The sequence below is a fragment of the Hemicordylus capensis genome, chromosome 1 (assembly GCF_027244095.1).
Source record: "Hemicordylus capensis ecotype Gifberg chromosome 1, rHemCap1.1.pri, whole genome shotgun sequence".
NCBI lineage: Eukaryota > Metazoa > Chordata > Lepidosauria > Squamata > Cordylidae > Hemicordylus > Hemicordylus capensis.
Genome location: NC_069657.1, coordinates 419621457 through 419647839, shown reverse-complemented (window position 1 = coordinate 419647839; position 26383 = coordinate 419621457). Strand labels below are relative to the sequence as shown.

Here is a 26383-nt window from a genome sequence, read left to right as displayed (position 1 = left end):
TGTGAGCACACGCACATGCACACTCCTTAGAGGGAACACTGATTGGGAAGGATCTTATTGAGTCTTGTTGCTAGTACTGAGACAGAGAGTTTATTATCAATGTTCAGTACAGATATTGGTCTATAGGAGAAGCCCACAGCAGGAATTCTATGGGGTCTAGTATTACCATTAATTTGGCCTCATTGCATGTAGCTGAGCATGCACAGACACACTAGGCACTCCTTCGTACACCTCTGTAATTTTTTGGGAGTATGATTGACATCACATTGATATAGTGATTCTCAGCTGCTTGGGTATTCCCTTATGTACCTACCCAAATAATGTGAATATAGGCAGTTACACAAATGCAAATACTATGGTGTTAGTGGGAAAGACTTTAAAAATATATATATTGAGAAATGGTATGGCCACCTTCCACTCCAAAATAGAAATTGTAACAGCAAAAGCTGGAAATGAAATGGAAAAGCTGTATGCGTATTCCTGCATAAAAATGCAGAGCTGTGGCATTTGGGTTCAGCCTTTCTGCATGCAACCTTGGAGAAGCAGCTGCCAGTCTGTGTGTAGACAATACTGAGCTAGATGGACTCGGTAAGAGGCAGCTTCCCATGTTCCTAAATAGCTCAAGGAACCTGGACATTTTGAACGGTAGCTGATCCAACAGATGTGCATATTGTCTCGTTTCCCCCTACTTCTACATATGTACACTGCTTCCAAAATGTTAAGTTAGCAAACACAGCAGCAGCAAGATCTCATTCTTCTTTAAAAACAAAACAGGAGCTGTGGCGGAAAGCTCTTTTCTTTCTTTGATTTATATATCGCCCTTCCAAAAATGACTTTACGGAACCGAATCTTCCGCCCGGCCCCACTTCCCAGAGGTCTCTCGGCTCAGGAGCTTTCCTTACATCAACCGCGGATGCAGCATGCATGCAAGGCACGGATATATGTGGATAAAAAACAGAGCTGCGCATCAGGATCAGAAGCGTTCCAGGGGAAACTCTCTCGGGTAGAGAGGCCTGAGGGTAGACAAGGCTGAACACTGATTCCCAGGGGACGGGATGGTGCTAACAGCAGCCGCCCGCATCCGATTCCACGTGTCCTACTACTGCAGCCCAGGCCAGAAAGAGTCATCACTTCCTTCCCCTCCGATTGATCGGAATTAAAGACCGAGAACCACGGATGCAAAGCCAAACCCCGCCCCCTTATCTCCGGGATTGGCGGAGAGGACAGCACGCCTGTCCTTCCACGCCCTTCATTGGCCAAGGCGCCATACTCGAGAATCGGCCGAGCGGGGAGCGCTGTCGGCGCATGCGCGAGCCGGCAACGCGCCATCCGCCCTGAACAGGCACTGGCAGGCGAGAAAGAGTTGCAACGGGTGGATGGATGGATGGATGAGGCGCGGCCGTTTACTTTTGTCTTTTGGTTTGCTGAGGAAGATTTTGAGCTTCAGAGAGGGGCCGTTGCCGGGAGGAGGGGAAAGCGAGGCGCCCGCTCAGGGCGGGAAGGGATAGCGATGGGGGGTGAAGGAGTGACCGCGGGGGCTGTCTCCCCATAGACTGCCCTGTCTGGGGCGAGTGGAACTGCATTGCATTTCTCTGGGTTGGAGACTGAGAGCGGGCAGCAGAAGCTGGTGTGGGGCGGGAAAGGTCTGGGGGTGGGGCAGGTGCCTGGAGGGGTGACCTTGGGGTGGGAGTGGGGGAAGGGAGTGGAAGGAGTTACCTGGTTGCTTGTGGGGCGGGGGGAGTAGTTCTGCTGCCTGCCTGTGTGTGCTTGTGGGAGAGGCGGCTGCTAGGTGAGCGGCTTCCTGTGTGTGGATTGGGGGAGACAGGAGCAGGGAAAGGGACAGGTGTGTGTGTGTGGGGGGGAGGGATTCTTGGGAGGAGGAGCGCCCCCCAACCCACCCCACCCACCCAGGTAGAGGATAACCTTCACTTGTAGGTGTCTGTGGGTGTGACCTGGTGGTTGAGTGGGGAGGCGACCCAGGGTGAGGATGGGTGGGGAGGGAATGGATATGGTGGAGACTGATGAAGGCAGTGAGGAGGAAGAGGGTGGCAAGGCAAGGAAGCTGGCAGTGGTGCCGCCGCTCCAGCAGAACGGATGTCTCCCAGGCAAGGCGGCTGAGCACAGCAGCAGCTCCACACCTTTGGTCTCGGAGAGCGACGTGGAGCTGGGAAGAGAGGCTGCTTCTTTTTCCAATTTGGAGGAGATCCCTGAGGCAGAGGCCATGCTTTCCTCCTCGGCGCTGGCTGTGAGGGTGACCACTCGGCTGTCCAAGCGCAGGATGGTGGTGCTGGCTGTGTTCAGCTTGTACTCGCTGGTGAATGCTTTCCAGTGGATCCAGTACAGTATACTGGCTAATGTCTTCACCACTTACTATAACATCTCCAACGCTCAAGTAGACTGGCTCTCCATGGCCTATATGGTGGCATATGTGCCCCTCATTCTACCTGCCACCTGGCTGCTGGATGCTTATGGTCTCCGCATCACTGCCTTGCTGGGATCTGGACTCAATTGCCTGGGTGCCTGGATTAAGTGTGCTAGTGTCCAACGGGACCTATATGTGGTTACATTAGTGGCCCAGATTGTATGTTCTGTTGCCCAGGTCTTTATCCTGGGGCTGCCCTCCCGCATTGCCTCTGTCTGGTTCGGGCCCAAAGAAGTGTCCACCGCTTGTGCTGTAGCTGTGCTGGGCAACCAGGTGAGGGCAAGAAGAGAATGGAAGATGCTTGGTCAACAAGGAATGACCAGAGGGAAGAATCTCTGTAGAAAATATGTTGGGGGGGGGAATGAAGTGAATGGGGCTAAGCTATTATTTTCAGGGGGAAATGGGGACTAACTGTACTTATGTCGTGTGTTATATAGTCAGACTCACTATAGGTTGCTGGTTTTTAGAAGCCCTTATCTGTGTTCGTATTCTAAAGCAGCTGCATCTGTTTAGAAAGCAAGGATACATGGATTAATTGAAGCTAATTGTAGCATGCAACTTCTCCATGTGGTTTGTAAGCTTTTAATATGAAAGGTAGCAATAGCCTACTAGTCTTATTCCCCCTTATACTTTCCACCATCTCCAACAATGGGGACAACACTATGCAGCTTCAGCTAGCTTTTTGTTTAGAACTGTTCTAAATACAAAGAGAAAATATTACAAAAATCACAAAAGAGGTAGGGTTGGGCTAAGAATTGAAATGGGTGTTGGGTGTAGCTTGGAAGTCTCCTTGTGTGTTTACAAGTGCTTGCTAAAGGCAGAAGGCTTCGCTAACATTTTTGTAGTTACATTGTGTTAATCCATTGAGACAGAATGCTCAACACATACAGCCTCACAACTTCAGTTGCAGGATTAAGTTCATAGTTGCAGGATTAATAAAAGGTAGATCCTCCTATTTCAAAATAAGTAATTTCTGCCAAAGCCCTAGATACTAGGAATAGAGAAAGATGGTGACTGGACAAGGGTAGATTTTTATATGAAACTTCTCCCATAAAAGTGATCACACAATGTCTAATACCATTGATATGTAGTAGCAGAGAGATAACATTGATAGGTGTTCTAAATATAATATTTCATTTTAATTCAGGAAAAATGGGTTGTGTGAGACAATAAGGGCTTAGATAAAATCTGCCAGCAACTGCTGTCTTTCAGTTTAAGAAATGCTGTTTAAACTTCCCTTTTTACTTGCATATTATATGATTTTTCAATATATAAAACTTGTTCTTAGGTGGGTGTTTTTGGGGGGGATTGTTGCTTTTTTTTACAGCTAGGTACAGCAGTTGGCTTCTTGTTGCCACCAGTTTTAGTTCCGAACACAGGAAATCATACAGATACCATGGGCCATAACATCAGCATCATGTTCTATGGCACAGCAGGAGTATCCTCTTTCCTACTTTTATTAACAGCACTTGGTAAGTAAAACGTACATGCAATTATTAAACCTGAAGAAAGTGATCAAATTAAGACATAGAATTACAATAACTTCAAGTATTTTGAATCAAAGGCTGGATCATGGATGAAATTATGCTTGAAAATCCATTTCAAGCCATACTTATGTAAATTGAAAATAAATTAAAAAGTCAATGGAGCAAGTATTTACAGATGTCCTGGTAAAATATTGCCTCATGTGAGTTTTGCAACAAGCCTGATAGATGAACATGCCTGTGAGAATTGTTTCACAAGTGTCTTATTTTGCATATAGCATTGATAAACTTTTGGATCACTCTGACTTATTTATAAAGCATTAATATCAAATTTGATACTAAGTGTGTGATGGAAGACTAACTATATGAGGATCTGTATCATGCCTTTCCGCTCTAGATAAAGCAAGGCAGCTGGTTACATAAACCTATTTTAAAAATGGATAAACAAACACAGCAGCAATGGATTAAAATAAAACAAAAACATCTAATGTGGTGGAGAGGGTATAATTGAGCATAAAGCTGCATGATGATGATGAACATTAGATGTTTTATGAAAGTAGACTATTTCTAGTTGTTGAAAGTAGCAAGTTAATTTGGAAAAGCAAGAAAGGAGGTACATTTTCAGGAAGGTTTTAAGAGGAGGCAAAAAAGAGTTTCTGGTACATGGAGATACAAATGAAAAAGTGTGATGAGGAAGAGATCTGAGGTCCATCCAAGAGAACAACTAGGAGGACCATGGGAAGGAGAAATAGGGAAGAGGCAGAGTAAGAGGTAGTTGATATATGTATAAGGAGTTTGAACTAAAGAAGAAGCTTGTAAATGGAGCAGTGAAGAGGGGACAGTTATCAAAACTGTGCTAAAAAGATAAGAGGCCAAGTTGAGAACTAGAGATCAGAGCTAGGGAAACTGAAACAGTGTTACAGTACCAAAGACATGAGAGTCTAAAGCAACATCTTAGCACTTTCAATGTGAAACAATATCAAGTTTGGACATATCAAAAAGAGAAAAAATCTGCAACATTGGGCAACTGAAGAAATCTGAGGAGAATGCAAAAACAAGATGGAACCTGATAGAAGGAATAAACTGAACTATTGCCAGCTGGGAAAACACAGTAGAGAACAATGCTGCTGCCAGTCTTGGTACACACTTTCTCTCTCTGTCAGATGAATGTGTGTATATGTGCTGCAGCCACAGCATTCCTGTCATTTCCCCCCAGTTGGGGGAATACAGCACAGTGCTATAATGGCTTGTAATCTCAGGTTAGGAATGGTGCCAGTGGATGAGTAGGTAGTTGCTACATAGGCAAGTGATGTATTGTGTACTTCATATGCTTGTCGTAGTGGAGCCTGTACATGTGCACTTTTTCCACATGTGGACAATGTGCTCTTAAGTATTGAGGACATTCATATGCATACTTGTGCATAGTATGTAACTATCCTTATTTGGTAGTTCCATTGTATCATTAGAAGTACAATTTGCTCAATATGCCTGCAATTCTGTTTTGATATTGAAGATTCCACAGCTAACTGCAGCAGAAATAAATGTCAACAGTTATTGATGTAAGATAATCTTTATGTTCTTATGTACTTGACTTATGCTTCTTGCACACATTCACATGATTATGAATGTAGCAAATAATGGGTGTTGGTTTTTTTGAAAAAAGACACCTTTCATGCTTTCAAAATCAATACAAAATAAAGAAAGTTTAAATATTCTGAAAAGGAAATATTTTACAAAAATTTAGAGCTTGGGCTCTTTGAGAGAGAGAGAGAGAGAGAGAGGGTGGGGTGGGGAGGGGGGGTGGGGTATGTATTTTCACAAATGGCTGGCTGACTGAAATGAAGGCAGGAATTGTTTTTCAGATATCATATATAATGGCATTGCATGCTTTCATGTAAGATAACTGTGAGACCTAAGGAACTTTTAGGTGGGAGAGGAATGCCTCATCCTTCTCTCCCACCTACTGGTTCTTTACACATTCCCATTGACCATCTTTAAACACTTTTTCTCCCAGCTGAATTTGGCTGAGGCTACAATAGCTGTGAGGGGACGGAATAATAGCTGTGAGGGGACTTCCCTGTGAGCAGGGAAGAATTAGGTGCAAGATGATTTAAAGACTCCTTTCTCTTACTATCAATTGTTTCCTTCAGATGCTCCCTCCATCCCTGCATTTGTGCGGGTTTGAAATATGCATGTGTCAAGATGATGTGTAATTTTGCCAGCAAACCCTTCTCTAACTTATAAACTGTACAGAAGTTCATATACTGTTGAGAGCTAACTTTTGTTCTGCTTTGCTCTTTCTGTCAGTCAAACATTGTTATGCATCTCAGACATGTATCTTCAGCTTTTTTGCCCCAGGCAACCCAAGTTTGCTCATGAGCAAAAACAGAAACCACAGAATAATAAAATGTAACAAAAATAACCCACCAGCAGTGCAAAAATCTTTTACTACTGGAACAGACTTGTTCTTTATAATGAACCTATATAAAATCTTAAACCACACAGAGCTCCTTACTGTCTAACTGCAAGTCTGCTACTTGGCTTCTTAGTATAGTTTTCCATTGCAAAATACTCTAATATCTAGTTCAAGTAATATTTCTTCATTCAATAGCCTATTGACACAAAGACTGTTGTTAATGAGCTTTCTACCCCTTTCTCTTAAATCAGATAAGACTGATACACCAACTGACCTGTAGAATTAAGTAAGATTCAGGAGACAGGATCTGACTCATACCTGGCTCAGGACTGAGAGAGACTCCTGCAACAGCATGTGAGCCCAGCTGCATTCCAAGGCAGTGTAAGCTCAATGCAGGAGCTAGGAAATACCTCATCTCTATATGACAGATACCTTGAAGCCCTAGATCAGATCAGGTCTTGCAGAATCTCATCCTAAAGCATCTCCTACAACTGGAATCTGAAGAGATTTTTGAGGAATGAAGCTCTCTTGACTGCCATGGAGCTCAAAATTGGGTGGGGGCAGTAACAAAAGGGCAATACTTTATAAGATGAAAGGATTATACTGTGCTCATTTTTTAGTTTTCCTGAAGCTGTTTGGAAGAGCAAAGTAAATAAAATGACTAGTCTTTTCTCTTTTTCTACTAAAGAATTGTGATCTGGGGCAGAAACTGAATGAATTAAACAATATTGTGAAAATGCCATGTCATCTACCTGAGCCATATTTTTTTGGAAGGGCACTATATTTATTTATTTACATATTTATTTTTATTTATATAAATCAAATACATAAATAAAATGCAAGGGGGGGAGCAATTAAAATACATGTGGAGGTTTTCTTGATTACCTTTTAAATATGATTTTAGTTTAGGGTGTGTGAAGCTTAAGCTACTATGTCATCTTTTTCCAGTAGGGGCAATTTGGACGTTATAATTTGTTCCTTTCTTACCCCATTTAGGTCTTTTCAGTTTTACTTGCTTTTAAAGTGTGCTTAAGGGAGAAACTTTTAAACAAGCAGGCATAGCTATATCCTAGCATGTATGCTTTCATATTTCATTTTTCTAAGCCCATTTTATAATTCAGAACCTTGATTTTAATGGAATATTTTGAGGTTAGCAATATCAAGGTTCTTGGGCAGATTAACTCTTACAAACCCTGTCTTATGAGATGTCCATTTTCTAGTGACTTGGTTTCTATTATGTTTGTGCACTCCATGAAAACTAACAGCCCGCTCCTGTTTACTCAGAACTGTTGCTGAATTCAGTGAGACTTTCACTCAGAGAATTGCATATGGGGGTGTAGCAAGGTTGGAGTGGGCCAAGAGACAAGATTTTAAAATGCCCCCCCCCCCCCCGAAGCTCAGCTCATGAATTAAAGAAATCTTAAATGAGGCTGAATAGTGGCAACAAAAAGCATAGTGTATGTATATAACCTATGTGCCACAATAGAACATCACCCTAAACTATTTTTTTAAAGGTTTTGTAAATTGTAGACGATGCAAGTCATTTAAAGGTACTAGAGAAAGACATGCTGTTCTGCTAGCTCCAGGTCTTAACACTCACATCCATTTCGGAGGATGAATAAAACTGAAGGAAGCCCGGATGGGTGCACAGCTGGGAGAGTCAGCCATGTGACTTGCCTCGGGGGGGTCCCCAAGGCATTGGGACCCCAAGGCAGTGGGCCCCCAGACTGTCTCCCCTTGCCCTATTATAGTTATGCCCCTGGTTGCACAGGATAGCATCTTAAACCAATAATGCAAATTAACTTTAGTTCCCCATTTTATCATATTTTCTAGCTGTAGCATAATAAGAAATGGAAGGTCAAATGGGTAAGTATCATGGGAAGACATGGCATACCTCATAAAATAATGAAGATATGTTTGGTTTAAAGGTGTTCTGTTAAACCAGAGCAGTTTTAATACTGATGTTATGCCAGTACTAAAGGTATTTGAATGACTATATGCAGATTGAGGGGAAAACTTGTTTGTACCTTCTTATTCCTAGTGTTTACAGAAAAACCTAAATATCCTCCAAGTCAATCTCAGGCTGTTCTCATGGATGTACCTCCAGAAGATTATTCCTACAAACAATCAATAATCAACCTGTTCAGAAATGTTCCTTTTGTCCTCTTGCTGATCAGTTATGGTGAGTATTTTAACCTATTACGTGTCTGGTGCAATATGGCCTAACTGCTATAACATCCTCATTCACCTGAATAGATAATATTCACATGTTGCTATCTGGCTCTAGTCAAAATGTTGACTGTGTTTTGGACCAGATGAAGTTTCCAGTAACGTCTCATATATATATATATATATATATATATTTATACTTATATATAATATCAATAGAACATTACAGTAATCTAATATTGATGTAACTGAGGTGTGTGTAAGCATGTCAAGATCTGGGTTTTGGTTTTGGTAGAAAGGGGTGCAGCTGGTACACCAGCCTAAGCTGGGCAAAAGCACTCTCGGACACAGCAGTCACCTGGGCTCCCAAGAGGATCCCTATCCGTATATGAACCTGTCCTTATGAGGAATGCTACCATCCAGGATATGTTGAATCCAGCAGTTCTATTGACCAGGAGTACTTCTTCTTTGTCTGTCTTATGCATCAATGTGTTTGCTCCTATCAAATCCATTACTGACCTCAGGTACAGATTCAGTACTTTGACAGCCTCCCTGGAATAAGATGGTAAGGAGAGAGTGAGCCAAGTGCCACCAACATACTGACACCACTGAACTCAAAATCTGTGGGTGATTCTCACAGTATCATGTAGATGTTAAATATAGGGGACAAGACAGAACCCTCTAGGCTGCCACTGACATATATATATGTATTGTTGGCCGCTTTGGTAAGGCAAGTAACTGCACATAAATTTTAAAATCAAACTGCTGAGACTCTGGGGAACAGCAGCACACCAGCACCATCTTCTGGAACTGTTAATCCAGAGAAAGGAACTAGAGGCCCTGCAAAACAGTCCCCCAAGTCCCATCCCTGCCAGATGGTCCAGAAAGATACTATGGTCAGTGTTATTGAAAGCTACCGGAATATAGATAACTTACTAAAGATGATGATGTTGATAACTTAATGAGGTCAGGCCTGTAAACAAGCCTTCAACTGGATTGAAACATCTAGAAAATAACCCAGGAAGTCCTGGAGTTAGATTGCTACCACACGATTGCTCATCTTGCCCAAAAGCTGAACATTTGGGATTGTCTGGATTACAGTGGTAAAGGTCTCACCACAGCTTATCTTGGAGCTGGTGGAGCTATACCTTTGGTCGGGGAGGCATTAACCAATCATTTTGTTGAATCTCCTCTCTCTTTTAAGTAAGTGCAAGGGTTGAGTGTAGTTGACCTATACCTTCAAAGAACCTGCCCTTATCCTTGGGTTGCTCTAATTGAAAGGTATCCATACAAATTGGGAAGAAGCTTCTAAAGGTACATAAAGTGCTCCTGCATCAAAAGTGGAATCCAGTTCAGTTGAAATGGTTACTGATATGAGCAACTTGATATACAAAGTATCTTGTAAACTGGACATAGCAAGCTCTGAGTTAGGGATGTGTGAATTGATTTGTACCAGAATCTAGCTGATTCAGGTGATTTGGAAACAGAACAAATCACCCCTATGGTCCATTGGCTAGATTTGGATCCAAATCGAATCATACCAGCTTCGATTCAAATCGATTTGAGATCTGGATTCCTCCTATTTGGAATCCAAATAGGAGGAATAACTTGGATTCCTCCTAGGGTTCCATGGGGAACTCTAACATGGATCCCCAGCTTTCATTTAAAAAGAAGAAAAGGCTAGGCTCTAGCCCTTGTAGAAGTGGAGTTGAGCAAAATGTGTGGTCACTATTTTTCAAGGTTTTTAAAAAATTATTTGATGTATAATTTTCCCTCAATGAATCCCTATGAAGATTCATTACACACCTTCATTTCTTTTATTCATTTTGACTGTCTTTAGACAGTGCTAGCTGTCAACTGCCATGTGCCAGCTACACCCCTGGGGGTGCTGGGATGGCCCAGAGTGAGTGGCGGTCTAGTGCACAGAGGGTGCTAACCACCCTCATGGGTTGCTAACATTCTGCTCTAGGCCACCCCTTTGCCCCCGATGTGAAGTTATAAATTTGATGACACCTCCATGCTTCTTTATGAAGAAAAACCTTAAAGACGCGTAAACTTCAAAAATCACTTAAAAATCAGCCTTTTGCCCAATTCCTTTCAAATAATTCTGATAGCTTCCTTGCCCACCTTGGGAACTACCACCCACCACGCTCTGCTCTACGACACCTCTTTCTCGCTGACGTGAAGCTATACCTTTGCTGCAATCCTCATTATTCCCTAAGAGGAATTCAAAAATACTTTAAAAATTCACCAATAATCAGAGGAGTGTCTGATTGCCTTGGGGTTTTGTGGGTGGTATACACCCCTGAGTGCCTACCACTCACCCCACTTTTGTGCCCCTAGGTCAGGCCTGCTCAATTTAGGCCCCCCAGCTGTTTTTGGACTACAACTCCCATAAGCCCCCGCCACAGGGGCCAATAGCCAGGGATTATGGGAGTTGTAGGCCAACATCTGCAGGAGGGTCAAAGTTGATCAGGCCTGCCCTAGGTGCTCCACAATAGGGGATAATGGGCTGGTTCGGGTCCCATTATACCCTATGAGAAAAATAATTAAAAATATTCATAAAAAATCGTATGAGTGTCTCATTGCTTTGGGGTTTGGGTGGTTGTTGGCACCCATGGGTGCTCCACAATAGGGAATAATGGGCTGGTTCAAGTCTCATTATACCCTATGAGAGAAAAATAAAAATAAATTTCAAAAATTCATAAAAAATCGTACGATTGTCCAATTGCTTTGGGGTTTGGGTGGTAGATACCCATGGGTGCTAGCTACCACCCCACCCACTTTTGGAGGTTCGAACCAGTTCGAATTTGAACCAAACCAGGGAGGGTTTCGAGCAAAACCAAACCTCCCCCTCCTGGTTCGAATTTGAACCAAACCGGGCAAACCGGTTTTGTGCACATCCCTACTCCCACCCTCAAGGCAGTGGGGTACTACTCAGTTTATGTTCTAGGAATTTTTTCAAGTTTTTGGACACTTTTGTGTCTAAACCTTTCCTCATAATGAATCGCTATGAGGATTCATTACACACTAAAGAGTCTATAAACACCTCAAAAATTCCTAAAATATAAACTGAGTCCCCAGTGGCTTACGGGTTGGGGGGTAGCTGGCAGATGGGATGCCACTAATTCCCCACCTCCATCTGTAAAGCAGTGGGGTCAAAAGAAATTGAAGGTGTGTAATTAAAACACCAAAGAATCTAAACACTTCAGAAATTCCTAAAAAATAAACTTGTGTACCTCAGTGTGTGGGGGGGTATGTGTAGTTGACACATGGCAGTTGACAGTTGGCACTGTCCAGTGGCAGTCAAAATGAACAGAAGAAATGAAGGTGTATAATGAATCCTCATAGGGATTCATTATGAGGAAAAGGTATTATATGCCAAAGAATCCAAACACTTGAGAAAAATAGTGACCGCACATTTTGCTCCATAACTCCACTTCTACAAGGGCTGGAGCTTAGCTGCTTTTAAAAAAAATGAAACCTGGGGGTCCATGTTAGGGTTATGACAGGGCGACTTTGAATCCCCATTATTTCCTATGGTGGAAATACACAAAATCAATAAAAACTTTAAAAAATGCATAAATCATCCATGCCCCACTACCTTGAAATGTGGGTGTTAGGTGGCATCATTGGAAACCTACCCACCACCCAAACTTGGTGCCAGTAGGACCTTTATAAGTGATCAGAATTGATCTGGATCAAATTGGATCTGAATTGAGGTGATTTGAGGGGACAGATTCAGGCACAAAACAAATCAGGGGTGATTCAATTCAGGCACAAATCGAACTGAAAAAAATCTATTCATGCACATCTCTACTCTGAGTTATCCCCTTTCCCTCCCTCCACAAGTGCCAGGATGTAACAAGCCTTCATCAGTCAAAACAGTGACATAATGCTGGGTATAAAATTGTTGCCACATTGCTCTTTTTAGTAAATATAAACCAACCAGTGATGCTTTGTAGATTTTTAGTTCTATAGACACTCCCCATGGTTTTCTCATAGTTGGTTAAAATTTCTAAAACTGTTAAGGAATATTACATTTTCAGTTACTAGAAGAACTGCCTGATAAAAAGAAATAATTTATCTTTAATCAGATGAAGCTACATTGTTTTTTCATAGAACTTAAAATTTTGCAGTTTTTTTTTTTTAAGGCAAAAGAATTACTCATAAATGTGAATGCAACAACTTACAATCTTATTTATCTCTATAGGAATTATGACTGGGGCATTTTATTCAATTTCCACTCTACTAAACCAAATGATAGTATATTATTATACAGTAAGTGCCTCTAGATTTTTATTTCTTGAATGGTTTCTCCTAAGATCCCATGTGTATTCTGGTCATCAGTTCTGGTTCAGTTTGAATTTGAACCAATTCCACCAGTCTGTGAACTGGTTCGTCGGAATCAGCTGGCAATTCGGTTCGTGCTATTGAATCGAGTTGAACCAGTTTGGTCCAGTTCAAGTGCCTTGCTTGTAAAGCGGAATCTGGTAAGGATTCCCCTTTACAAAGGGGGATTCACTACATAAAAAAGGGTTTGTGGGGGATGGGTGAGAGGGCACCATGGTGGGGGGCAGCTCTGTGTTGGCGGCCCCACCAGCGCTCCCCCCCCCGCACAGCAGGTTGGCACCCCCTAAGTGCACCTCCTTACTAACTATTCATTGGGCCTGTGTGAAGCTTCAGCCACAATGCTGAACAATTGCATTGTTCAGCACAATTCTCCTACCACCATGTCAAAACAACGGTTCCCACTGTGCAGTTCTGCACTTTGCCAGGTGCTGGGGAACTGTTTTAAGGAAAGCAGAGCCCTCTTGAGCCTCTGCACTGTCTTGGAAGGCATGTGCAGGGTTCTGGGAAGTGTATCTCTTCCTGGTGTTTTCCTCCTAAAACTCTTAGAGAGCGGTTCTGTCTCTCTTAAATGGCCTCCCGGCACTGAGAAAAGCGCAGTACTGTACAGAGGTCAGCATAGTGGGAAATAGCTCTCGCATCAAAGGCTTTTTGCCTCTGCTTGAAAAATAGTGAAGATAACCTGTCTGGAGGATTTGGGCAGCCTCTGCTTTTACCTTTGTGATTAAAAAAAATGTTGGTAGATTTGTTTCAACTTTCTTTGTAATTGAGTAGTCTTGATATTGTCCTGTATGCTGTTGAAACTGGAAGGGACTGATGAACCACCTATCGTTATCAACATTTCCATAGTTGGGCATTTGCTTAATAAATGAGAAAAAGTCTTCCGAATCTGGATTAAGAATAAATATTACTAAATCCTTGACATCTAGCTACAGAAGTAATGGTTACATGTTTGCTTAACAAACATGGCTACATATTTTTTTAAGCCCCTTACGGACAAATTTTTTCATAAATGTGTTGGGTAGAAATTGCATTGTGGCAGCAGGCTTCACCTTTTTTTTTTTTTTTGCCTGCAGAAATGTGAATACCTTGCTAATGAGGGCTGAAACAGTTGTGACATGGGAGATCTGTGATCTGAACTACCAACTGTTTTTGTCTTAAGCAGTAATTTAAAGTAGCCTCTTTTTTACTTTAACACCCATCTTTCCCAGATCGCTGTTCTGATCAAAGTCGGAGCCCACTCCCAAACGGATTTAAAGCAAGAAAAAATAGGGAGATCCCATCACATGTATATAGCTGTTGTTGTGAATAAGAAATAACTTAGAAATATTTACATAACTATTTTGTTCAAAGGGAGAAGAAGTGAATGCTGGGAGGATTGGCCTGACACTTGTCGTAGCTGGAATGGTGGGTTCAATTATTTGTGGTTTGTGGCTGGATTATACCAAAACGTACAAGTAAGTGTGAGAGGAGAAAGGCAAATGGTAAAGCTTATTTGTGCAGCTTGCTGCATCTTTGGGATAAAGTGTGGGTGGGTTAGACAACAAATAATAAAATATGGAGTGGCAGGAAAAAATGCCTTATAAAACTTACTTTCTGTCCACTGACTGTGAGGTTGTATGCATTAGTTATGGTTGCATTTTAAACAGTATTCTCTCTAATCTTTTTCGGAATGAGTTTTGTTCTGAGTGGCAGTATCAAGGCAATGCATGTGGATTCAGTGGGACCTTCCTGATTCAATTTGAGCGGGATCTAAAATTAACTGAGCAGACGTCAAAATATGTGTGAGCGCACGCACATGTGCACACTTTAGAGGAACGGTGATTTTAAAAATATAATACTTCTCAATTTCTAATGTAGCCTTGGATGTGCCATTGAGCTTCACCTTAGATGCTCCATCCATTTTTTGTCACAATTGTTATGTTATAGTCTCATAGCTAGGGGATAGTGACAATATGCATTGTGAGGTGTGAACTTCAGAAGTTTGCATACTTTGCTAAATATGCAGTCTGAGTCAACTTTCTAAAGTGCTTAACTTTTCTTAAAGGAAGTAATATTCATCAATACAGAAAACATTAAATGTTTTGATTCTGTATAGAGTTGATATTTGAAAAAGTTGATGCTGGCTATTGGGATTTAAAAAAAAAAATCTAATCCTCTATTGGAAGCTGACGCAAGATCGAGAATTTGACAGTATAGTAACTCTGAAGTGAATTCCTCATTCGCTAGTCCATTTTTAAGGAAATTGTTTTTTATCGAGCTACCACAAATATATAATGTGCTTTTCATCAAAATAAATTGATCCTACGAAAGTTACTCTGAACTTCTAAACACTGGTGAAGGAGAAGTGGATAGCTAACCTTCCTGTTCATTTAGACCGCCTGAGGCCCTGCTCTGTATTTATCCTGCTGTCTGTGTATTGACAGATCAGTTTCAGTGGTGGCACATATACCATGGAACTCCCTTTGAAGGCAAACTTTCCAAGTTCCCTCATTATTGGAATTCAGATGACAGTCTAACACTCTACAAAGGACATTTGTCACATAAATAATTGGTCTAGAATTGTAGGGTTTTACATAACTATTCCAAATAAATTATATAATTGTCTGTCATTAGACAAGGGGGGCGGTGTACACTTGTGTTAGAACTGAAAATAAAACTTTCTTTGAGTACTCAAAGAATAATGGCAATGTTATCTGTATCTAACAGAGATTTCTTATGTCCACTTTGCATTCTGTTTGTAGGCAGACCACATTAATGGTGTACATCCTCTCATTTGTTGGAATGGTCGTATTTACATTCACCTTAGATTGTGGACACCTTGTAGTTGTATTTATCACTGGTGGAGTGCTTGGGTAAGGATGTACAGCAGAAGTTAATAAAATACCCTCATGTATTTTCTCAAGTAGGCTAAATGGGGTCTCTTCTTGCATTAATTTTTTGTTTTAAAGCATCACAAGCTTCCTAAGGGAAGATGTTTTTCAAGCATGGAGTTCATGAATATATACTGTATATAAGCCTAGTAGTGAGGAGTAGTTGCTTTTGGCATAAAGTCTTAATGAAGATGAATTTTGAATTTTTGTGGCAGCTTCTTCATGACTGGTTACCTCCCCCTTGGTTTTGAGTTTGCTGTGGAAATTACATACCCAGAGTCAGAAGGTACCTCATCAGGGCTTCTGAACGCTTCAGCACAGGTGAGTGATGCAATGTTTTACCAAAGTAGTGTGCTGAAATAGTTAGAATTTAAATTCTGAGAACGCCTTTCCAAAATCCAGTAGAATATATCTACTTCTTTAAAATCTCATCCATGTATGACATACTTTGCCTCATGATGTTGAAGCTCTGTGCTGCATTGAGTTGTATTTATCTGGCAGCATCACACTGAAAACAACTGGAAATCAATATAGATGTCGTCAAGTTTTGTTTAACACATGTTGATACACTGCTTTCACAAAGGGGTACAGAACACACAGGAAGCTGCCATATATTGAGTCAGACCATTAGTCTATCTAGCTCAGTACTGTCTTCACATACTGGCAGCGGCATCTCCAAGGTTGCAGGCAGGAATCTCTCTCAGCCCTATCTTGGAGGGAACTTGAAACCTTCTGCTCTTCCCAGAGCGGCTCCATCCCCTGAGGGGAATATCTTGCAATGCTCACACATCAAGTCTCCCATTCAGATGCAACCAGGGCAGACCCTGCTTAGCTATGGGGACAAGTCATGCTTGCTACCACAAGACCAGCTCTCCTCCCCATAAATATTCGGTTAAACAGTGGAATCGATAATGTGTGAAGATAGCTTGCTACTTTGTCATGCCTGGCATGTGTGAGCAGTACAGGTCTATTTTGGAGTCCTTGCTTCCCATATCTTGTTCTGTATCTGTCTTTTTCTATACCATCCCATACACAAATCCCTGGGCGGTCCACAGTCTAAAAACACAATTGAAACATTAACATAATTAAAATAGTTTAAAATACAGATAAAACCCCTAAAACTTAAAACTATACACTAAAAGCCTGACTAAACAGGTATGTTTTCAGGTCCTCCTTAAAAACATCCTGACAAGGGGAAGCTCTAATTTCATTAGGAAGCACATTCCAAAGTCCGGGGCAACCCTAGAAAAGGCCCGGTTTCGAGTCTAGCCAGTAGCAACCACAAGCAGACCTCCCCAGATGATCTTAATGGCAGCAGGGTTCATTATGAAGAAGGTGTTCTCTTAAATAACTTGGACCCAAGCCGTTCAAGATAAATGTAAGATAAGTGTTTACTTGAGGAAGAGCGGGATATAAATGTAAAAATAAATTTTTATTTATTTATTTATTTTAAAATTCTCTAGGTTCATGGGAGGATTGTAGGGCTTTCCTGTTCATTGTACAGTTCTGCAAATCTGTATGATAAAAGAGCAGCTGTATCAGTATGGCGATAATACGCTGTATTGGCACAAAGAATGGTGGAAAGATAAACACGACTAGGAAAGATCCGGGACTATTCCTTTTGACAGTGGGTAGTGTAATTCCAGTATTTGTAGATAGTGTGCCAGTAGTTAAAACAGAGGCAGTCCAAGCTCTGAAAAAACACACTGTATAGGTTTTACGTGATGAGCTTCAGTGTAGACAAGTGATGACATTTTGAATGAGATACATTCTGAAACTCTTTCTTATAACCAATTTACAGATATTTGGGATTCTTTTTACACTTATTCAAGGGAAGCTCACTACCGATTACACACCACTTGCAGGAAACATTTTTCTCTTTGTGTGGATGTTTATAGGCATCATTTTAACAGGTAACCTTGGTTGTTCACTCTCCGATATTGAATATATATATATTTATTTTTAATAGAAGGTAATTTGAGTGTCTAGAATCACTCAAAGGTTTGGGTGGTAGAAACATCTCTATACTGATTTTCTTTTGAGGAAACCTATCCAAAGTGACTCACAATAATGAAGAAACATAATCATACAGGTTGAGTATCCCTTATCCGGACTGCTTGGGACCAGAGTGTCCCGGATTTTTATCGTTTTTGGAATATTTGCATCAAAAACATTAAAAAGCTTCACAATAAAAACAGAGTCACAACTAGAGAGAATTACAGACAAAACCTCTGTCATTAACAGCCTTCTGAAATAAGTAAGTTTTGATTGCATGTTTAAAAACAGCAAATCTGTGAGCGAGTGAGCTGAGGCGTCTTGTGTTTTGTTTTTGTTATGGCGTGGTGTCTGGATTTTGGAGCATTCCGGATTTCTGATGTCCAGATAAGGGATACTCAACCTGTATATAATAAAATGGCAGGTATATAGCAATAAAACTTAAATGCATACCAATAATGTTAAAGTCTTAATAACAGGAAAATCAATGAAACTAGTAAAGCAGCAGGTGGCTTGGTTTTCTTTTTTTGAAATGAGGAAAATGGGAGTCTTGAAAAATGCATGTATGTTGTTTTTATAGCAGGATGGTGGGGGTTGGGAGGCGGGATCTGTTGGGACTGCTAGCTGCAGTGCAAGCAAATGTGGCAATAAGAAAAACTAAATGTCCCAAGGGTATTATGATAGCAGAATATTGGATCAAATGAAGTTAGTATAGAAAGCCATCTAATAGTTGAGAGGGCAAGGCAGTGGTTCAGTTCACACATAGCATTAAATTGTGGTTTAGCATGATGTGGATGGTCCTAGGTAGTGGTGTGCATGGAAGAACTGCCGACAGCCAGTTTGAAGGTGGGAGGGTTACCTTTAAGGGCTGGGAGGGTACTCTTACATGCGCACCCCCCCCCCGCTGCCGTGATTTAAAATGGTCCCGTGGGGTGGCAGCATACCTCCCTGCTGCCCCAGTGCACGTCAGACCGGAAGCATCCGGTGAGACATGCGGGACCGTTTTAAATCACAGTGGTGGTGGTGGTATAAGAGCATCCTCCCTGGCCCTTAAAGGCAACCCCCAACTCTGAACCACCAGACTGTCGAACCAGTCTGGAGGTCCATAAAAGGGCCTCTGAACTGGTTCGTGCACATCCCTAATCCTTAGAGAGCTACAGGTCTGCATCTACTCTTTTCTTCCCCTCCTCTCGCATATGAAGAGAAGAGTAAAAGCTCTTGCCTTCATTTTAGAACAAACCTCAGTTCTTTATTAGCAACTCTGGGAACTGTGGCTTGTTCTAATACTAGCTTTAAAAAAAACCAATAGGACCATGATTTGATCAAATTGCCAGCAATGGCCAACATTTCCTTTATCCATATATCCCTGGGATAATGTTGCATCCCAGGTCTGCTTGGGTACTCAATATGGCATCCACCATGAGGCAGGCAGCAGTACATTACAGCTTTTGCTATCACTGACACAGGTAGAACAAATATTTTCTAAAAATAAAAAATGGAACCCCATTAATTTTGGAACACATGGAAAACTCAGTGGACCCTGTTCAATTTCAATTCATTCTGAAAACCAGTGAATATCCTTCAAGTATTCTACAGGTTGTTTTCAAGTTCAGAAACTCGTCTGTTTAATCAGTTCAACTAGCTCTCAACTGACACAGCTCTAGCTTCTTAGTCCAGAAAGACTGCTGTTCAGTTTCCACATTGAGTCTTTTTCCTGTGCCCATCATTGAAGCCCTGCTCCTCAGTTTTTATGTTGGCACATTTGATACATTTTTTGTTTAGTATCCAGGACCATAGTTGGACATATCTACTACTTGTTCCAGGATGAAAACTCTCTAGAAATCAATGTTTGTATATTAAAAAGAACAAATAAAGCATGTATCCTGCACAAATATTCACTGTGGCAAATGTGTTTATATTTATATATAGCTTTTTTTTTTTTAGCTTTAATCAAATCAGATTTGAGAAGACACAGTGTGAATTCAGGGAATATAAGTGCTGACATTAAATCTGTGAGTAGCTTAATCTTTTAATTTGCTGGCATAATTGGTCACTTAATACCCAACACGTGACATAAGACTATTGAACTCAATCGTATTATGGCTTTGGTTGCTCTTGAGAGAGTGGATTACATTTCAAATGCAGCTTGTCATTATTTAATGAAAATTTGGGGTGGTGTTCAATTGTCATTAAGTATTTCCTTCTTCAGAGTTGGTATTCTTTGGTTTTTCCTTTATCTTTTTTCTTCCAAAGTCTCTAGACAAAACCAATAGCTTGTTGTTAAAGACATAACAGTAAATCATATGTCTTCCTGAGCCACTTTAGCAGCATGGATGGTACCACTGGGAAGCAGGAAGGGAAGATTACCTGTTTGGGGGAAACCTGCATTATTTCACCTAGATAAGGGACTAAAATCAAACCCTACTTCCTTCTAGAAATGAAGTTAAATGTCTTGTTATACAGAGCTGAATGCCTTTGTTATATCAACAATTGGTAGACCAGTCTCTTCCCCCTGCCTACATCTGTTTAGAAACTCTGAGCTCTCACTGGCAAGCTGACCTGTGCTGCAAACCTGTCTAATGCATGAATGGCCACAGGGAGTATGAGTAGCAAGGATTTGCAAACTTCTCACTTTATGGTCAGAATTTATGCCAATTCTTTCTGTTACTAACTTATTAATAATGCTGATTCACCATGTTTTGGGCACTGAAATGAATCCTACAAAATAAATGCATATTTTTGCTTTTATTACTCAGTTCATCACAATTTCTAACTGGAAGGTGGAGATGTCTGTCTTTCTGCTAGTAGTCTATCCATGGTTCTAATGGTTTCTGCTAATAGTCTGTCCAATAGCTACTATCCAGTAGTAGTGCAGCTCCTAAGAATATTTATATACCAGTTTAAAAAAAAAATTCAAAGTGGTTTATATAGAAAACTAATAATAAAGATGACTCCCTGTCCCAAAGGGGCTCACAATATTAAAAGAATCATAATGTAGATCCCAGCAACAGAAGGATTGCTGTGCTGTGGTTGTTGGATAGGGACAATTGCTCTTCACCTGCTAAAACTAAGATAAGCGAATTGCCAAAAGGTGCCTCTTTGCTTAGTTAGCTAGTTCTTACTAAATTATTATTATTGTAGCTACTTCATTCAAAGCCTGTGGAGTGTTCTGAATTGCCTCCAAGGCAACGTTAAGTCAGGAATAATTTATTATAATCAACTATCAATTTTATTTTCCCCACAGATGGCAATTGACAGTCCTACAGAAGCTGAACAGAACAAAACTGCATCAAAAAGCCCGTCTGAATCAAAAATTTGAAACAGAGAAACTCTAGACACACTCAATTGCTTCTGTTTCATGTAATGTAAAAACTTGACAAGTAATCGCAAGAACTGTATGTCTGAAAGTAGTAAGAATCCTGTGATCATGCAGTACTGCTTAGACATGAACTAAGGATGCACACATGCTACTAGGGATGCATTGCAGTTTCAGTGACTATTTATAGTGGTTGAACTATTCAATGATTCCTTGAAATCTGCCATTGGTGCTCTAGAAGACTTCCACTTCCAGAAAACATAATTGAACAACTTGAGTGAAATGGCAAATGAAATAGGTTTTAATTAGAGTCAGCACAACTTAATCCACACACTAAATCCTTTATTTGGAAGGTGTGCACTGAGTAGGTTGGCATAAATTAAAGGGGTGCTTTTAAACTTGTTTTTACTGTAAATATATTGGAAATTTTAAACTGTTCCTCTGTAGGAGGGACATTGTTGCTAGCACAACAAACAGTATAAGACATTCCGAGTTTGAATGTGTTATGCCATATATGCTGTTTGCCATTTCTGTTGGCATTGGAAGGATTATGGTTTTCATATTTTAACTCTGTGTCCAAATGCAGATGAGGGAAGTATATAAACTCATATTTATTGGAAATAATTGATAAACTATATAATCTGAAGTCTTAAAGGCAGGGGTTTTTAGAACTTCTGAGCTCCAAATTCCCATCTTCTCTTGTTTTGCATTTTGGAAATGTATGCAGGAAGGTGGCATAGAGGGATATGTGTGTGTAGCAAGAACACATTGCTGTATTTTTCAAAGACATCTACCTGCAGCCATTGTCTGCTTGTGTCCCCTATGTGTATTTTTACAATACTAGTGAGAAGGGTAAATGTAGCAAGGTACCTTGCGCAAATGGAAAAAATATTGCAAGAGCACATAGTGGATTTTGTCTACTGCTTCAGCTGATTGGGTGTGTGCAGGTATACAAGAACTCTGTGCCTTTTCCTACTGAATCGTGTGAAGACTGGGTTCAGTCTGGGGTTTTGTTTGTGCCCTCTTACACTGTTAAGGGGAAATGCTGTTGCATGTATTCAATCTCTGCTGCTTAGTGAAAATGCATCTTTGTGAGAAATATTAACCCTGTCTTTTCAATGTTCTTTCACTGTATTGCTTAAATACAACTTGTCTGGGAGTAAATAATAGTTAGTGTTGCTATTTCTAAGTGTTAAATGATGGTTGAAAGTGAAAGGCTTTTGCTGAGCCCGCTGATGCTGCTATCTCTGATTCCCAGATACATAAAGATGGTTTTGGTAACTTTTGGTTTTTTCATTTTTACATGTGAGGTTAACCTTTCCTGTCTTGTGAAAACTTGTGATGTCATATATGTACGTCTACTCTGCATCATCTTTGTTCAGTAGTGTAAAGCTAAAGGACATTATCCAGCCATAGCAGAGTAGTAGTAATTCAACTGATAATGTTAGAAAGAGAAGCACTTCCGTAATTGTGCTTTTAAAAAAAGATGGTCTTGAACTGCTTAACTTTGTCTTAATCATGCCCCATAGCTATAAGAGAAGTCAGAAATGCTTCTTAGAATGGAGGGTACTAGAAGAGATTCCTTTTGGGTAAAAAGTTGTATACTATTCGTGGGATGGCTGTCTTAATATTCCTTGCAACCTGTTGCTAAGCATAGGTGCCTCGCCTTCATGCCCTGACTGTGAGAGAGATATTAACTTTGCCTTGTCCTGTTAGTATTACCCTCAACAGCAATACCTCATTTTTAGAAGTAATCACTGGAATATACAAAGCATATTATAAACAGTACAGTTCCACCAATTTTCCTTAGCATTGTGGACAGGCTTCTGTTGGCGGCATCTGTTGCTTCTTTGTGTGAGATAAGAGAGTAGGGCTTGATCTATTGGAATTATTTCCAACTTTAATGATTTTGCCATTGGAAACAAAGGGCCTTGACAGTTGATGATGTGGTACAGCTCTGCATTTCTGAGTTGGGTGATGGAAGAAATACTTCTCTTGGATTTACTTGGTATTAAAATAGCTGTTTTACAGGGGGAGAGAGAATGAGACATCTCTAAATAGGTGATGTCATTAAAAGTGGTGAATCTCTGTAGTGGGAACAAATGTTGTTCTTTGATCTCTGTGCAGTCCCACAATTCTGTACTTGCACAAAACATCTGTAGAAATTTCTAGAGTTCCAATTGAGAGCTGGTGCTCCCCCCCCCCCCCCGGGGTGTAGAGAGATGTCGTTGAAGATAAGATCCCATATCAGACTGCCACAAGTGCTGCCCAACTTATTTGGGAGGGAGCACAATGTAAATCGTGAATTTTTGGCAATAAACACAAAGTAAGGTAATGGGAATTGTTCTTCCAGGATTCATACCTCTCCTTGGGAATGCACTTTGGCTGCTATCTCCAGCAATTTCATTTTGACAAATGAGCATTCCAGTACTTTGTACTCAAACCAATCAACTAGCTCAGAGCAACAGATGGCACCAGTCTTCTAACCTTCTGACAAATTATTTCCAGCCTCCGAATTGGAATAGACCTCTAAATAGATGTTAAATGCTCCAAAGATCTTTCCTGGGCTGTGGCTCTTTAGATCCATGAAGTATATAACCTGATGAGCTGAAGGAAAAGCAGCAGCAGGGAACCAAAGGAAACACAACACATCAACCCTTTGGACTTGGTTTCAGAGCCAAGCCCCATACTTCAAAAACTCTGCCTTATCTTCTTCGGGACCTCATTCTGTCTACAGGTTTCTACTGCTGCAGATTTTAGGATCTGAGCCTTGGGACCTGACCCAATTGGTATTCTGCCTTTAGCATGAGTGACTTAGTGTTATGCTCTGCTGTTTTGAGAATTTGTAGATATAAAATAGGACTTTTACCAGGCATCACTTTTTACAAAGGTTTATTTCCCAGTTTCACCTTACCTATGAGATAGACCTACCAGTTTTCTTCCCATGGCCTAAAGATGTCCGCAAGTATGTTGAGTACATCCTGGAGTCTGTCTACAACAGTGGAGATAAAGTGAAGCAGGTCCTTCACTTTGTCTCCACAGGACCAAATATTGTCCTTGTGAAAGTAACCTCTTCATTGGTTATGCTCAGTGTGCACATGCAAACGTGTTTTGTTCACAAAGGTGTTCCCATTGGGTTCTTTGTGCTGTCCTTTCCTGCATTTTGCCAACTACCTCATCTCTCATACACCTGAGGGACATCCTGTTTTAGAGGGATTGCTACACTTCTTCAGCATGTGGTTATTCATGTGGAACTGTGAAGCAGATATATGGGCTACCCCATCCATGTTTATTAAGCATTATACTTTGGATATGAAAGCTTGTGCTCATGGCAACATTAGGACTGATCTCCAGAGCAATGTTCCCATTAACAGGGGTTCCCAGATGTTGGCTACAACTCCCAGCAGTCCTAGCTGCAATGGCCTTTGGCTGGGAATGCTGGGAGTTATAGTCAAAAACATCAATCCCTGTTACTGGGAACGCTACTCCAGAGTATTTTTATCCACCACTTGCGTATCAGCCATTCAATTTGTGGGACAGTAAAAAGACTACAAAGAAGAAAGGCAGTTTGCTTGCCTCTGTCTATTATTCAAGTGCTTATGTATGTAGTCCCACATCTCATCTTCCTTCTGTATTGGGGTGTGTTGTGTTTTCTGGGCAGAAGGAATTGACTGGGAAAGTGCTTGCCACAGTTCTCACCATATGTGCAAAGTTAAATCTTTCTACTCGAGGGGGAAAGCAGGAGTGCCAGCTCCTTGGCTAGAGCACTAGAAAGTTCTGTGGGCGCCATGTGCAGATGCAGAACCCAGTTATGACTGCACAGATGACTTCTAGAACACTAATACAGTTAAGCAACCTGTGTTTTTCTAGTACACAGATCACCAGTTTCTGTTGATCTTAAAGTTAGATCGGATGCCAGACTGTTTGTCATTTTATAGGAATTCTTAGGAATATTGCATTTTGGCTAGCTTCTCCTATTCTAGGCATAGTGAGTGTCTACTGTCACATTTCCTAAAAATGCAGGTATTTTCATTATCTGTAGCAGTAGTATCATATACTGCTAAATGCTATCAATAAGAAATGACCACTCTTTAATCTTGCTTTGTTGGAAGTAAATGCTCTCTTTCCCCCTCTTTATAGGTAAAAGCACTTGAATCAAAGCTTGTCACGTAAAACTTAGCAGGGCCAATCTTTGACTCTTTTTTCTCCCCCAATCCGCTTCATCTGTGTGTTTATAGCTTTTAGAGTTCAAGAGGATAGTTTCCTTTCCTTTGAGTATTTTGTTCACTACTTAAATGTTACTCCTGCTGAGGATTAAGAAGGATTTTTTGTCTTTTGCCAAATTAAGTTACCTTCTACCACTACAAATAAGTTTGATGTGGCAGGAAGCATGCTGGGCTTTTGAAAACAAAATTCCTGGTAATGAAAGCTTAATTGCAGCTAAGACCTAAATGCTTCCTAAATAGGTTTGTGAAAACTCTTAATTGAGACTTCAAGTAGATGTTGGTAAAGTATATTCCTGGTGAATTAAAAGTAAAATATGATTAAACGTACATCATAGCAAGATAGTAGGCTGATTTACACGATCTAAATATGCAGGTCAACCAGGAATTAACTGCACATTGCTAGTATTATTTATGGGTGTTGGATTGTGCATAATTTCAATTCAAAGAAAATAGAAAGATAAATCTCCATGTATGAGCTTAGCAAAATAGACTCCTAAATTCCCTGGCTGGAATCCAAAGAGCTGCTTGAACTCATTGAAGGCCTTGTACTAACCCAGTGGAATTTCTTACTCTTTCCTTTGTACAACTGACCTCTGTCATATAACAAATTGCTCTTGAAACACTCCTCAGCTTGAAAAACAGTTTGCAATATACCATGATAGTGCAGTTTGAGGAAAAACAAGTCCAGAGCCCCCTTAGGCTCACATAACTAGTCTCATGGTCTTTAAACCCTATCTGTCCTTCAGTCATTTATGTAGCAGCATTCATTGTTGTGCTATTGATTAGGGGAAAACTATAACTTTAGATAAATATGTTAGCTTGCAAGCTCTGGGTGAATTGACTTTCAGCAGAAGGATGTCTTAAGCCTTCTTACTGGAGGGCCCCACTAGTGAACTTTCCCCCCTGCTGTGCACCCATCTTTTGTTCACATTTTCTGATGTCGCAGTAATATATTGGCCCTTCTCTTCAAATTGTCAGTTTTTGTATGAGCTGTTGGTATGTGAGTGGGTGATCTTTGTCCTGTTGGTTCTCAAAATTTTCCTTGAATATGGCCTGAATATATTGGATTCTTCTGATGTGTATTACTGTGTATTTTTCTAGTCATTTTTAAATAAAAATATTTATAATCATA

The 26383-nt window shown here is 40.7% G+C and overlaps 1 protein-coding gene across 3 annotated transcripts; it reads left to right on the top strand.

Moving 5' to 3' along the window:
• The first annotated feature begins 1686 nt into the window (after window positions 1–1686).
• Window positions 1687–26383, top strand: FLVCR1 (FLVCR heme transporter 1). 3 transcript variants are annotated; one of them, XM_053309876.1, is made up of 10 exons: window positions 1687–2695; window positions 3750–3894; window positions 8364–8504; window positions 12705–12772; window positions 14195–14298; window positions 15586–15696; window positions 15930–16035; window positions 17516–17627; window positions 19654–19721; window positions 20954–26383. In XM_053309876.1, exons 1-10 carry the CDS (start codon window positions 1988–1990, stop codon window positions 21026–21028), a joined length of 1638 nt encoding a protein of 545 aa, XP_053165851.1. In that variant the 5' UTR covers window positions 1687–1987; the 3' UTR covers window positions 21029–26383. The 3 variants fall into 3 exon arrangements, 2 of the variants coding, with proteins under 2 accessions (XP_053165851.1, XP_053165858.1); XR_008319524.1 differs by lacking the exon at window positions 17516–17627 and having other exon boundaries at window positions 20954–20999; XM_053309883.1 differs by lacking the exon at window positions 15586–15696.

What these genes read in the sequence shown, in the direction of transcription:
- FLVCR1 (XM_053309876.1), top strand. Translation starts at nt 1,988, where the DNA reads ATGGGTGGGGAGGGAATGGATATGGTGGAGACTGATGAAGGCAGTGAG. An exon ending in TAGCTGTGCTGGGCAACCAG is followed by an intron (nt 2,696 to 3,749) that starts GTGAGGGCAAGA and finishes TTTTTTTTACAG; the next exon opens with CTAGGTACAGCAGTTGGCTT. An exon ending in TAAGTGCTGACATTAAATCT is followed by an intron (nt 19,722 to 20,953) that starts GTGAGTAGCTTA and finishes TTTTCCCCACAG; the next exon opens with ATGGCAATTGACAGTCCTAC.